General features: G+C 41.5%; 1 protein-coding gene across 3 annotated transcripts; it reads right to left on the reverse strand.

Moving 5' to 3' along the window:
- Window positions 1-316: 316 nt before the first annotated feature.
- MAFG (MAF bZIP transcription factor G) lies at window positions 317-13,905 on the reverse strand. Of its 3 annotated transcripts, none has more exons than XM_081318570.1 (3): window positions 13,817-13,905; window positions 7,101-7,162; window positions 317-7,020 (listed from the first exon to the last, which is right to left on the reverse strand). In XM_081318570.1, exons 2-3 carry the CDS (start codon window positions 7,134-7,136, stop codon window positions 6,568-6,570), a joined length of 489 nt encoding a protein of 162 aa, XP_081174696.1. In that variant the 5' UTR covers window positions 7,137-7,162; window positions 13,817-13,905; the 3' UTR covers window positions 317-6,567. The 3 variants fall into 3 exon arrangements, with proteins under 3 accessions (XP_081174696.1, XP_081174697.1, XP_081174698.1); XM_081318571.1 differs by lacking the exon at window positions 13,817-13,905 and adding an exon at window positions 13,035-13,145; XM_081318572.1 differs by lacking the exon at window positions 13,817-13,905 and adding an exon at window positions 8,543-8,602.
- Window positions 13,906-14,311: the final 406 nt, after the last annotated feature.

The raw sequence follows: 14,311 nt of genomic DNA on the forward strand, positions 1-14,311 counted from the left end.
AAAATGCTATTTGAATCATATTTATCCATCATGAAATATTGAATATAACTTATTCATTCTTGGAGGAAGATGTCTAATTGAAATACAACCCTGAGGGAAATAATCTGGACGGTTTATAATAAAACAATCACACCAATGTTTTGAGCTGGATAGGATTCCTGGGAAATTTCTAAATCCAAACAGGAACTTGATTTTTCAAGCAGCAGGGAGCAGATTGTGTAAATGCATGCAAACAGTTAAATTTTAAAAGTTCCTGTCAGCAACAGAGAACAAGTTTAGCAACCCGAACCTGCTCAGTGATATCATAGGGGCCAGCCTCTTTAAAGATGTTTATTGGTCATATACAAAATAAAGAATGCTTCATATCAACAAACATACACTATATACATAAATAAATTAACAACACCTCCACTGGGGCTGTGGCAACAAATCCCCAACAGTTATCTACAGATTGAAAAAGGACAATAATTTAGCAATAAATACTGATTAATTACTTGGGTTCGACTGTTGTACAGGAAAGACCCAGGACATGACAGTATGCTTTTACACCCCTAACATATAGAATTCATCTCCATTCATCTGTATCAGCTTTGGAGACTGAATTTCTTATTATCAAAATGTTCCTCCCCGACCATTTAAACAAATATTTTAAAGCAGTAGTGAAATCATTTCAATTCATATTTTTAAGGACTATCTTCAACATTTGGAGGGTGGGGAGGAGCAGTTATCAGTTCAGTTCATTAAGTACACCAAATATTTGTTTCTCCATATTCCAGTTTGACAAAAGGATGTAATAAATTCAGAGCAAACCGCAGGTGAGGACAAAGGCAAGTAGCACTTGAAACTGCATGGGAATCCCAAACATCTTTGCATAGCCAGATAGTGACACATCTTTATTGGGAATCAGGAGACTCCTCACTCAACTGTGCAGTGCCTCTCATTCATGCAAGTGTCAGCTGCAAGCATGTAGAGCTCACATATATCGTATATCAGATCCGGAAAGGAAAGTAAGTTCTCACTACTTGGAAGAACCTGCCTGAAGCTCACAGCCAGACCACTGTGTGATCCTTTCTGCATAGGGAGGAGCAATCCTCTGTATGAGCAGTCACAGTTATTCACTGTTACATTACAGGGAACAGCAGCAGTGCTATTAAACCAGAAAGGAAAATTCCTGCACGTTAATTATTTTACTAACAAAATACAGTTCAGAAAGAGGTGAAAGGCAAGTTGTCAAAAAGTGCTTCTATCTTCACTGGCACAGAAGACAAGGGTTACCACTGGAGCACACTACCAGCCCGAGTGAAAATAATATACAGATATGCCAGCTCTGCTTACTGCTGGATTATAGTGAAATGCTATCCTACTTTTTTGGGATGTGTCAATGTACAGCATGATCAATGACACAAGGAACAACAAATATTTAACGTCTTCTATGCACAGTAGTACATTCTCTTCTGCTCCTGCTCCTGCATCTATTCTACAGGACCTAACATCTGAATAGCCTCTACCCATTGCTGACCGTCACATTCCTCAACTCTTAGCCTGCAGTTTTTCTTGCATTTTTCTGGAAAGAAAAAAAATTGTTTCATTATCCAAAATATCACTTTTACATAATTCACGACATAAACAACCCTACCTTTCCCACCCACCCAAAGCCAGCCCACATGACGGTGGAATTATACTTCACGGAGCTGTTCTGCATCCAGATAGAAAGCAGCACACTTGCCCACCTGTTGCATCGAGCAAAACGCCCCATTAAAAACAACAAAACAAAACCACCCTTCACAGCAGGAAAACCAAACAGTCACCTATAAAACAAGAACCATCACACTCTGGCTGCCATATACCAGGAAAAAAATGAGGGTCAAGGGCTTGAGAGGGGAATCTAGGACAGGAAAAAAACAACTCATGAACACTAGGAGACAGACTGAGAGTGAAGGAAGCTAGGAAGTATGAAAGGTTACTTGTTTTCTCCCCCACCTCCAGTTGGAAGATATACTACTGAGTTCTGGAGCAAGATTTGCTCAATAAATATTCATTTGCTCAGGGCTTTTTTTCTCATAGAACACTCAGAACGGAGTTCCGGCACCTTTTTTGGATGGAACCTTGTAAGGTAGGCAAGGTGGGTTGTATGACATGTGAGTTCCGGCACCTTTTTCTTTTACAAAAAAAGCACTGCATTTGCTTATAAGAATGTCTTGCAACCACTCAGATGAAGATACCATTTCACTTATCTAGCCTTGAAAAGGGTGAAAGGCATCTTTAGAGGAAAGATTGAGTCTTACGGCACCTTAAAGACAAGCAAACATATTATGGCATAGATTTATGTGGGCAAGTCAACTTCAATGGATGAAGTATTATTCCAAATTAAGCAATTAATACCATATACAGGTTGTCTATGGAGGAAACTTACTGTAGGGAGAATAGACAAAATCTAACTGCAAGAAATATAGATTGCAATATTACAGCTCAAATATATTTTAACATTTTTAGTGACCGCAGACTAATGCAGATAATATAGATATCTTGTAATGTTTGTAACCAACTTTGCAGAAAATGGAAACTATAGTATTAATGTATGTGTGCATGTATAAGCTTTAATAAAATTATTAGTCTGTTCTTTTTTTATATCTAAAATGTGTCTGAGTAGTTGTATTTATACACATATATCAGAGCCAATTTAATATCATCTCATGGATCTGATGAAGTAACTTCTAATCCATGAAAGATGATGTAATAGTCTTTAAAGTGCCCAGGACACTACTAGTTTTGCTACAAAAACCGATCCAGCCACCCTTGCAAAATCCTAGAGGACAGACCTTCTTTATCAGAGGCTTCTGTTGGGATCTAAGGTCTTGATCATAAAACAAGCAATTCAGGAAGAGGAAGCATCAAAAGAAATTTATGTAGCCAATTCTAAGAAATAAAGACTGCCAATCAAGAAATGGGTAGGATGATATGGCCATGGAATTGAAGAGATCTCAAACTATTCATCTGGCTGAAAACAAATTCCTATTTCAGAAATGCAGCCCAATAGAACTGCATTTTAACAGTATGGAACTATCAACAATGTCTTCACCTTGCTTTCCTTGGGGCAATGAGTAAATATGGCACAGAGAAGCATGCCAAACAATGGAGAGGCAAATTCTTGAGTTAAAACAGCAGGCACCTCAGATATAAGAGTTGTTTCCTCAACCATCCATCCAGGTGACCTAAATGCCTCTCACGGAACTCTCAAAGGAAGCTATGACCAGGAGACCTAAAAGTTCAATCCAGAACCCACCTCTTGTTTATAAATTTGATGGTCAGAAAATCCCAATTACATATTTTTATTTGCATGTTTGACATCAAAGCATAAATATTGCTTATTTTGGTTACAACTGTTTGGTTTTTACAGAATTTGGATTTCTTTGGCAAGGACTAGAAAGTGGAAGGCAATGAAGGGAAAAAAATATCTACAGCTCAAGGGTGGAGAGAAAGAGGCAAGGAGGTAGAGTGATATGGTACAAGTAAACATTGAACGTTTCTGGCTCTGGTAATTCCGCATAGATCTGCATTGGTTTCTAACTCTTTCAAATCAGCAATGATAAAACATATCCCAAGGGGAATTATCAAATTTTACTAACCTCAACACAGCTCAGAGCAATTTATTTCACACTGGTATAGCTTTTAAGATCAGAAACCTAAACGCCTTAGTAAGGCAAGGCTTAGTAATAACTGCTACTGTATGCAGCAACCTGTGATCCACTCCTTCTAAATCCAAAATAAAGAGTAGCCACTAATGTGGCAATGGTGATTTCGGGTAGAATCTGGAGCCAGGGCAAGTGAATATTCACATTAAAGCAACTTATTTTTCTGTTTCTCTGCAGTTTGCTGTTCTTAGTGCCTGTGCACCTCTCAGCCATATTCTGTCATTCATATATTTTTTTATTATTTTTATTTTTATTTTAATTCCATTTATATCCCGCCCTTCTCCGAAGACTCAGGGCGGCTTACAAGCTTAGCATATGCCAAGAATAGCACAAAAAACAATAATTAAAAAGATCTCCAATCCACTGTGTGGGCAGCTGAGAGTAAAGAACTAGTGCCATTCCCTCCATTTCAGGTGAATAATCTGCAGAGGACAGTGGTCTTATAGTGAGAAAAAAGGGAGCTCCAGCAGATATGATGAAGATATTTTGAAGGCTAGTCCTCATTAAAAGCCTTTTTTCCCTTCAACATACTCTAGGCAGCAAAACCTTGCCAGTTAATAGATATCAGGAAGATCGTTTTCAGAGAATGGATTCTCAGCTGATTGTTGTGGATAGTTGTTTCTGGATACAAACTTGCCTTAGAGCTCATCCGAATTTATTAGCCCTGCTTTAAAAGTTATTAAAGCTTTTTCTTTTAATCACGAGGCCTAGAATGTAGCTGGAAGTTTTTGAAAAGATGCAAGAGGTTTTTGAGCCCAGTCTCAGCTTTGGAAATTTCCAGAATTCACTAGCTGTGTGATTAAAACAGGTTGTAGTATATGTTAACTAGAAAATGGCCAAATATGGTGGTCTCAGGTATTCTGAATATGCCAGTACTCAATGCTTACCAGCTGTTAGTAATTGTGCTTATTCTGATGGCCAGTTTTCTGGGCAAAAGATCAAGTGCCCACCTAGATACAAAGGTACAAACTCACATGTTCCTCTTGGTAATGCACCCACCACTCTTTCCCTGTAGGCTAATTACAAGGCAAGCAACAGAGAAGGTAAATCAACTTTCTTTTTTTGTAACGACTGGCTCTGTCAGAGAAACTAGACTAGGCTTCCCGTATGACTATGTATCCAGAAGATAAAACAATTTGAACTTCCCTAGGTCATGTTGACCATCACATGCTCTTTAGACCTTATTGAGTTTCTGGCTTAGATCCCTATGTAATGCTCAACATGCTAAAACATAGGAGGAGACAGGCAAGAGATTCAAAGAGGTCTCTGTAGTATTACCAGCAAAGGAATCCTGCCGCAATAATGGATCTTCACAAATGCTTCACAACCCTAGAAAATATATTTTGTGGACCCTTTGTATGATATGCTGTAAATTGTTTCATATTCCTACATTAACAGGAGTGATCCCTTCTATCCCATTACCATTGCAACTCTGGATTCAACCTTTAGGAACACCCAGCCAAAAAACCCAAATTTTGGCAATTGTAATACAAGTGACATGATATAATGCAACACTGTCTGCCTGCTATCATTAAGCAGTTTTGTTAACATCTTAAAAGAACTCATTCTTTTCAGGCTTCAGATTCAGGTAATTTTTTCATGAGACAGAACCTTTGAGAAGGTCTACTGGCAAATGCCCCAGAAAACCTGCACTCAGCCCTGGGAAAGCTGTACGAATGCTCACAGGACACCCACATAGCAAAGTGGCCACTGGCACCATCACATCACAGCGCCACAAAAGACCTCAGAGCACAGACAACTAAATACAACAGGAATACAAAAGAAGCAGATGGGGAATTCAAGAATAAGTCACTTTTGGTACAATTGCAAAAAGATATCAAACAGGACTAGCCTCTTTTTTTGTTTTTTTTCCTATGTTATTTATAAATAAAAGTCTAATAACTCTTTATAAAAACCAACCTCAGAGCCACAAGACTTAACGAGAAACTTTTAAAATTTGCATTTCTGTCTCCAAGAATATGACAATCAAATATTCTCTCACCTTCTCAGGCTAAAAGGAGACTTTTAAATAGAAGTGCTTCACCGAATTGTAGATTTGAAACTTAGATCATTTAATAACTCTTTAAAACGAATGCTTCTCTTTTAAATAAAGGGCTATTTAAACTACATAAACTAGTTGTGTAAACCATCACACTAGAGACACTGGATACTCTCCAAACACAGAAAACAACTAGTGATTTTGGTCTTGTTCAGTGCAACACATTAGGCACAAAACTGGCCTGTGGTCACTGCAATGTAACCCACTTTGTCTGGTAGGTAGATACAACAGTGCTCATTCCTGGCTACTTTCCTTCCTCTGTAGCACAGACACCAGGAAATAGCTGTTTCCCCACTTGCCTCTCCTTCAGGAAAAGTCCTAAGGAATCCCATCTTCAAACCTAAAAGGTGCAACTAGATGGTAATATAAAAATGGTTACACAAACTATCCCCCTGATACCAAGCAATTTACAAGCAGCAGACTGGACAGCTGACTCAACCCTGGAAGAACGGTATTGAAGTCATCACTGACAGTAGGTCTTCCAACTCTCTATGACCTCTTCCCTCCCCTTTGGGTTATTCCTCCCCAAGAATGAATTCCATGCTGCTGAAAATCTCTTTGGCAAGAGTACTGAGGTCCTTCAGCTTCCATTTTCAGAACACACTAGATGGACGGTTCTGTTCACAATGGAAAGGTTGCGTTACCATCAGTCACACCAACCAGAACAAGCTAAAAACAAAGCAACTGCAGTGACAAGCAGGCCAGTATGTGCCTGTGTGGGCTAGGCCATCTGGGAGAGGGTTGTGCTTTGGGGATTCCGGATGAGCTTTGTGCCTAACTGCCCTGCACAGACAAGCCCAGGCAGTGCTCGTTTCACTAAGACCGGGCGTCCGTTTTGGATTTAACTATTGTGATAACGCTGGTGGTGGCAACTTTGCCAGGAACAAGGGGCCCCATGCTGGAAGCAAGTGGGCCCCGGGCAGGGGTGACAGGGCTCCGGGCAACGGTCCGGGCGAAGTTCTGCAGTGCCTCATACTTGGAACGCAGGGCATCAAGTTCCATTTTCATGCTGGCATTCTCTGAAGCCAGCTTCTCTACTTCCTGCTGAAGTTCTGCCTTCTGTTTCTCCAACTCTTCCTTCTGTGTTACCCTCTTGACCCGGCAGCTGGCAGCATAGCCTCTGTTCTTCAGGGTCCGCCGGCGTTGCTTGAGTTGGATTATCTCTTCCTTAGATAAGCCCCGCAGATGCTGGTTCAACTCCCGTACAGACATGGTCACCAGCTCTTCATCTGTCAAGCTGGTCCCATTCTCCCCTGGCTCTCGCTTCACCTGCAGAGACAATAGAAACATGTTTTAGTGGAATTCTGGTTGCATGCATGCTCAGCTAACCCCATGTCTTGCCTTATTACCTTCAAGGCTTTGTTTCCTTTGTTGGGGGTCGTCATAACACGCAAGCCTTCACAATCAGATTCTGTAGGATAGAAAATGAATAGATGTTATCAAAGTCAAGTTCTACATCATTCAAAGACAGCTATATATACTCAGACTAGGCAGGAAAGTAAGCACCAAATACAGGTATTCTCTATACAGCATGAACCAGCTGTGGGATTTACATGAGCTCTTGACAAATTCTGCCTAGTCTCTGCCAACCCCACAGCTTTTTATAAATCTTAAGGGCAAATGCTCACGAAAAGGAAGATTTGGAAGTTTGGGAGGAGCTGGAGTAGGATGAAACCACACTTAAAAATAGCCTGGCAGCCACGGTCCTGCATGGCTGTGCTGAGCCAGTCATGCTGACTCAGCATATTAGCAGCCTTGCTCACAGTGCACACCTTATAGAGTACAGCCTAACAAGAAAGCTGCAGTCTAAGAGAGTTGCCAAGGAATTACCCTTATAGACTTCTCTTTATAAGGTTCAAAGCAACACTATATTCCCATAGTTGGAAGGAAGAAGTATTCAAGAATACTCTCTATTAAAAAAAAGTCTATTAATTAATTAATCCATTCTGCCTGAAGCGTTTCTTTATCTTGAAAACAGAACAGCAAGATTAGAGGATGGAAGGAAAGGATAGACAAGGGAATAATGGGAAACATGCAGAAACTTAGAGAATTACCTGTCTCCGGGTTATACTATAATTGAATAGTCATTACTGAACAATCTACTATTGTGGTTCTGATAACCTGTCTTCTTTTGACTAGCTTTTCCCATGCATGTTAATAGAAAAACAGTGGTAGGCACACAAAGTCGAGGGGGGAAACACAAATTCATCTGGGTGGGATTCTGACCAGCAATACAGAAATTAAATATTTCCATTAATTTCCCTGTCCAGTTGCTTCCTCTCACACTGCCATTTTACCAACAAGACATTAGGACTAAAAAAAACCCTGAGATAGAGCATTTTTTTAGAAATGCAGATAAAAATCATTCCCATTTTTATGAAATTCCCAATTGTATTCATGTTGCATTGTTCTAAATTTCCCGATAATTCATTATTTAGGAAATGTGTGCTGCTAACTTATTATTATTTCAGAAATTCTTCCAAAAGTGGAAAATTTAAAGAAGTTTTAAAGTTATGAGAAGATGCTTCCTCATTCATGCTTTTATCATGTATTGTATAGGTTTTGGATGGAGGGAATTGAAATTTTAATATCAATATTCACAAGAAATAAAGCTTCTCTGATATAACACAGACGTTTGCTAGCAGCTTTACATTACTTGAATACAAACTAATCTGTATTAATAACTTTCATTTATGAAACATTACTGAAACCACTACTTACAGTTTCAAAACAGAATTCACAAGAGATCTTAGACACGCACAATCACACATAGAGAAATTTTGTCACTCACTGTGGTTGTCTTGAGTAAACCAAAACTACCCGCCAGTTTCCTAAACAGAGGAAATCAAATACTTCCATTTTGTTCTCAACAAAATGAGGACCCAGATTGTTGGGGGCAATTAAGCTGACTTTGTAATAATGCCGCTTGGGGGGTGTATGAAAGCCCTAATAAGCAGGCATATACATAGAATGAAGGCTACTGCTAAGCTTGTAAGCCGCCCTGAGTCTTCGGAGAAGGGCGGGATATAAATGGAATTAAAATAAAAAATAAAATAAACATTCAACCTGCAACTATGTGCAAGAATAGTTACTTTCTCTTAAAGAAGGCCTGATAGCTCCCTCAATCCATTGTAGCTGACATTGTAAATTACCTTTACCACCTTTAATTACTCCTCTGGAACAGCTCAGAAGTCTCAATAATTGCTCCCCACACCCCTCAAAAAAAAACGCTTCTTAAGGAAGAAAAAAATGGCCAGAGGTATCTCAAGCATAGAGAAGTCACCATGGATAAGGATTTTTACGTTTATCTCTCACTCATGTGCCTCAACAAATGGCAGCACCTGGCTGACCATATTTATGCTCATAAACTATTCAGGGTCTGGGCTCATGTGGGAGACCATCAGAATATTTCAGGGATCTGGGGGTAGACATCAAGCCAAAAGACATCTCAGAAAAAGGCAATGATAAACCACTTCTATAACAATATCTCCAAAACTGCATGGATGCAGTTTACCTTTTACTCGCCCAACCATATTATCAGTATTTACATAATAAATGCCTCTTCCACACCGATCAGGTTCTTGTTTGCTGAATGTATAAAACATCAGTTCACATTTATAGCAAAGAACCAAGACAAGCTAGTGTCAGCAAAAGCAAAAAACGATCCCCCAGCAGCACCCCAGAAGGGATGGCTTCAGCGCTTTCCAAGATCACTAATAAGCCAGCCAAACAACTCAGATACTCCTAGAGCACTGAAAATTGCTGACAAGCCAAATTCTTGTGCCCAAAAGACATGGCTACAGTCACTGATTAAACCTCTAACATACTTAATATAGTGGGCCGCAACTATCTTAATGGAACCCACTGCCTTATTTTTGCGTTTGCAACTAAGAAGCAAGTTTAAAACAGTTATTAATTGTACAGTAAGACACATACTGTACTGTACAGTTTACTGTGCTTTTACTATCAAAACGTTTTAGACCCACTATTTGGGAATCAGTACCTCAAGTATGTGGGTAACATAGTCAGTAACCAGAAGCCATGTTTTCTGATTAGAAAAAAAAATACAAGAGGAAGAATGTTTCCATTACTGTAACACTGCTTGAAATATTGGTTAAGTAAACACTGGGGCAGACACAACTATATTCACCAATGTATTTATATTTTTAATTTCCCAGCTTTATCTAAAAACCACAAACAGCCATAGGAACCAGGAACAAAACTGTGAACAAAGCAAAGGAAGTCACCTATTCATTGAAAAGTCCAGTCTATCCTAGACTTCTTTCCTATGTACGCTATGACATATCCATATTAAGTACCATTGCTAATGCTCGTGTGAGAGGAATAGGAACATAGGCAATGCAACAAAACTGCATGACCAAAAACAGATTTGGTATCACACAGTAAATCCAATACAGGTCAGAACCTTAAAAATCACTATGCTAGTATTAGTGACAATCAATAAAAAAATCCCAAGGAAATATTTCCTAGTAGAAGAATATACAAGATTAACTGCCTGGATAATTTAGTGAGGCTCTTCATAGGGCAAGTATTGCACTTCTAGTATATATCAGGATTAATGCTTATGAAAGCAGCTAACATTTGGGAAGTGAGAAGATTACACAAAAGGACTGAAAATTGACTGGAGCTGACCTTCATTGTTAAAAGTGATCAGCAAAGATTGCTGTCCAGTAGTGCTGAGAGTCAAACACACAAAAACTTCATTTATCCTAAACTTCTAAAGATTAAGAATCTTTTAGTAAAAGATGTATAACATTAATTAGTTATACTAATGTTATTAGTGTTATAACATGTTATTAATATCAGATATCATACAGATTCAATTCTAGAAGGATTCACTTCCATTCATCATTCATAAAAAAAAACCACTAAGGAAAGTGATGACTAAGTGGAAAAACCGTATGAAAATTTTCACATTCTGTATTATGCCTGAATTAGGATATATACAAGGACTTTCTACAGCCCAGCACAGAAGCTGCACTTGTGAATATCTTGCAAGAAGGACAGCCAGAGAGAATTGGCATCCAGACAGAGACAAACTTGGTCTAACTCCCTAGACTGCTGATTTCTCAGCTTTTTGACAGCTTCCCGAAGAAAGATCACACTGAAAAGTGCCAAGTGCGATGGCTGTAAAGGGAAAAAGTGCAACCTCAACACATTTTGCCAGAAGTCCAAAAGGCCTGCACTCAGCACAAGTGCCGCCAATTCTTTGCTTACAACAGAGTTGACAGCAGAGTGCATGATTCAACACAGGCCCCATTCTCAACATTCCTGGTTCAGCAAGCTATGCCATCAAACTAGTGTAAACACGATGACATCACCCATTCCAGCAGTAAAGGCAGCACCATCACAGGAAGAAGGGGAAAAAAGCTTTAAGAGATGAAAAGAAAACAGGCTACAAGGGGAGAATCAGAAGCTGAAGGGTATACCCATGTGGGAGCTTTTTCCACAAGTGTCGTGTAAAAAGCTTTGTTGACATCATCTTGTTCTCATTTATACATATATGGCTCTGCTGTTCATACATTTACAGAAACTTGCCTACAAATAACTTCCCAATTAGCTTCCTAAACTTAAATTGACTTTTAGTGCTCTTAACTGGGCAAAAGAATGTAGAAGGAAATGCTTGTCCTGTAAAATTTTCAAAAGACATCATGACTAGGGAATATTGCCTCCTCCAAATCAACATGACTGGCCTCAGGCAGTCTCCCAAATGTACCTAATGTTTCAGCTTGCTTTCTACCACTGTACCTCTTACTCAGCAGAATGGAAATCAAAATTCCACTTTTCCTAAATATCTAGAAGACCGTCAGCCTCATACCATTCCTATAATTGAAACTTTTCTTTATAACAAAAACAAAGCTCCCTTCATATCTATGGATTTCTTTTTCTGAATAAAACATTCTTAGTTTGCTTTCTGTGAGCCACAAGTCACACAAGGAATTGTAATTCTGTAAATAGTCAATGCACATTGAGTTAGTCAAATAATTTCAGCACTTATGTTTACTGGCCTATCTATCTCCAATTTGAGATAATAGAGAAATAGTAAGAGGCATTTCAGTTTTTAAATTATGTTCACCTAATTATCTTTGCTCTATATCAGATATGACTGGTTTATAACATCGTAACTATTCATTTTTCTCAAAATAGATACATCACATATTTTTTAAATTTTTATTTTAGAATCACCAGAAAAAAAATCTCAATTGAAAAGACATCAGGCTAAAGTGGCTAGCTCTTTTACCTGCAATATGTTTACAGATAATTAGTATGCCTTCACTATTCAAATTTATTTATACTCCCATTAATACTGAAGCACTATCAAACTGACAGAGGACAAACTGCCCTCTGTAGGTGATAATGGAAGAGCTCTGCTGTGAGAATTTCCCAGAAGGGACTCAACAGAGAACCGATGCACTTGTTGCACATGTGTAATTTGGTATACAAATGAGCCATCCAGAACTGCATTTCTATGTCCTTTGCATTTCTGCGAAAATAATATGCCAAGATTCTTTTCCCAGAGCTCTTGAAAACATCGTTTGTCTAAGAGGCAACATGAACTACAACAGAAGGAACGTTCCCATACATAAAGCTATGGTTTTCAGGACCTACAATTTTACTATCCAAAACAAAATCGAGTCAGTAGCTGTATGCACCGAGAGTATAAGGACATCCCAGCACCTCTCATTCATTCCCCAAAGGATTCCCAGTAGCTCCATAAACCATATTTACCAAGTTCATATTCACACACTCTCCTACCTTCTTGTTCGCTACAAATGAATACAGCACTACAGTAACGCTAAGGATCAGCAACTGTCACAAGGACTTAAATATAGACAAGTAGCTGAAAGAAAGGGGAATCTGAGGTCAAGTCTGACTACCCTTCAAAATGATGAATCAGCAGATTATCTATTTGGGTTCCCCCTTTCTTTTGCCCCCTTAACCCTAGTTAGACCCCATCCCTTTTTGTGCAGCATATACTTATGGGTGACCTCATGTTGATGAGTCAGCAGTGTCTGGACTCTACACACAGAAGGCTGTGCCAGGAGATACAACAGGGTAATTTAGTCCACCTCATCCGTATACTCTGTGAAACACCCCCACCCCCACCCCGTCCTGAGCCCCACCCCAAAAACATTCGGCCCTTTCCTCCGTTCCCAGACACCTGATGAGTCAGCACGGCAAGCCCTTTTCCCACTCGCAGACATGGCTGCACGTCGTCGGAGCCGCGCACAGAGACTTCCGCGTGCGGGGAAACAGCTTACCTCCCTGCTTACTTTCTCAGATCGTGAGAGCGCACTCAAGCTAGGCAGCCCGAGAACAAGCGGGGAAGGGCCCCGACTTCTTCTTTCAACCCCACCTCTTGCGAAGAAAAAACTCAAACCATCACGGCGATCTCGGAAAGAGAGAGGAGCCGGGGAGCGACGGCATTTCTCTCCCGCGACCTGCAGCCGCGGGCGATCAGGACGGCCACCCACGCCGCAGACCCACTCGAAAGGAAACGGGCAGGGAGAGGAGGAGGAGGAGGAGGAGGAGGAGGAGGGAAACCCACCCACCTGTCAGCCACGGAAAAGGAAGTCGGCGAGCGGAGGAAAAGACACGGGAGAAACGAATCTCGACGGGTGAAAGACCAGGCTCACCTCGCCCTCTCAGCCTCCCCACTCTGACACGCGCACCCTCCTCCGAGCCCGCCAGAACATTCCCGGGTGGAAACAGCCGGGAGGGGGGGGGGGAGAACCGCGGATCGCGCTCCCGGCAGGCAGCCTGTGTCCCCGCGTCCAGAGGCGCTTTTTCCAAAAAATAAAACACCGCGGGGAGAAATGCAACTCCAGAATCCCCGATCGTCCGGGAAAGGAGCGGTTTTCCTTAAGGAACCCCCTCCCCAGCCCCCCCCTTAATTCCTTTTCCTTCTCCTCCTCGCTCTCCACCTCCCCTTCCTTTCTTTCTTCTTCCCGCTCTTGCGGGAAGGCGGGGGGGGGTGTCACTAGCCTTCCTACCCACCCTCCAAAGGGAACCGGGCCCCTGGACTGCCCGTGCAATCTCTCACCCTCCGCTCGCTGCCTCCGGAGGGGGGGGTCCGGGGCGGGGAGGGGGAGGCCGCCACGCACACAGGGACTGAGAGCCCGGGTTCCGCCGCTGCCGCCGCTCGCGGACGCGTCACGTGATGTTTGGGTCACGTGCCTCCATTCATGAAGCCGTTTCGGTGCAGCCGCCCCGAGCCTTAAAGGGGCGGCGCCCAAAGGTTCTCTCTCGCCCGGCTCTCCCTCCTCCTCAGAACAATAATAGCGGGGCGGGAGCGCCGCTGGTGGGAAAAACAAGTGGCTCACGTGCCCAGGAGCGCGCGCCCGCCCGCGCGCCCGCCCGCCCGCGCGCGCCCGGGGCGGATCTAGAACGTCGAGGCTGAACCTTGAAGGGCCGAGGTGGTGCGAGACGGAGCCGCGTTCCACGCGTAGGCCCTTATTGTGAGGCTTTTGGTACTGTGGGGGGGGGGGGACTGTGATTCAGTCGTCCTCGACTAGCCGGGCTTTACAACTCAGGGTTT

This window comes from Vipera berus (assembly GCF_964194415.1).
Source record: "Vipera berus genome assembly, chromosome: 2".
Lineage (NCBI taxonomy): Eukaryota > Metazoa > Chordata > Lepidosauria > Squamata > Viperidae > Vipera > Vipera berus.

Excerpts from the sequence above, each read along its gene's own strand:
- MAFG (XM_081318570.1), bottom strand. The coding sequence starts at position 7,136 with ATGACGACCCCCAACAAAGGAAACAAAGCCTTGAAG. Across the intron at positions 7,021-7,100 it reads AAGGAAACAAAGCCTTGAAG|GTGAAGCGAGAGCCAGGGGA; the intron begins GTAATAAGGCAA and ends TTGTCTCTGCAG.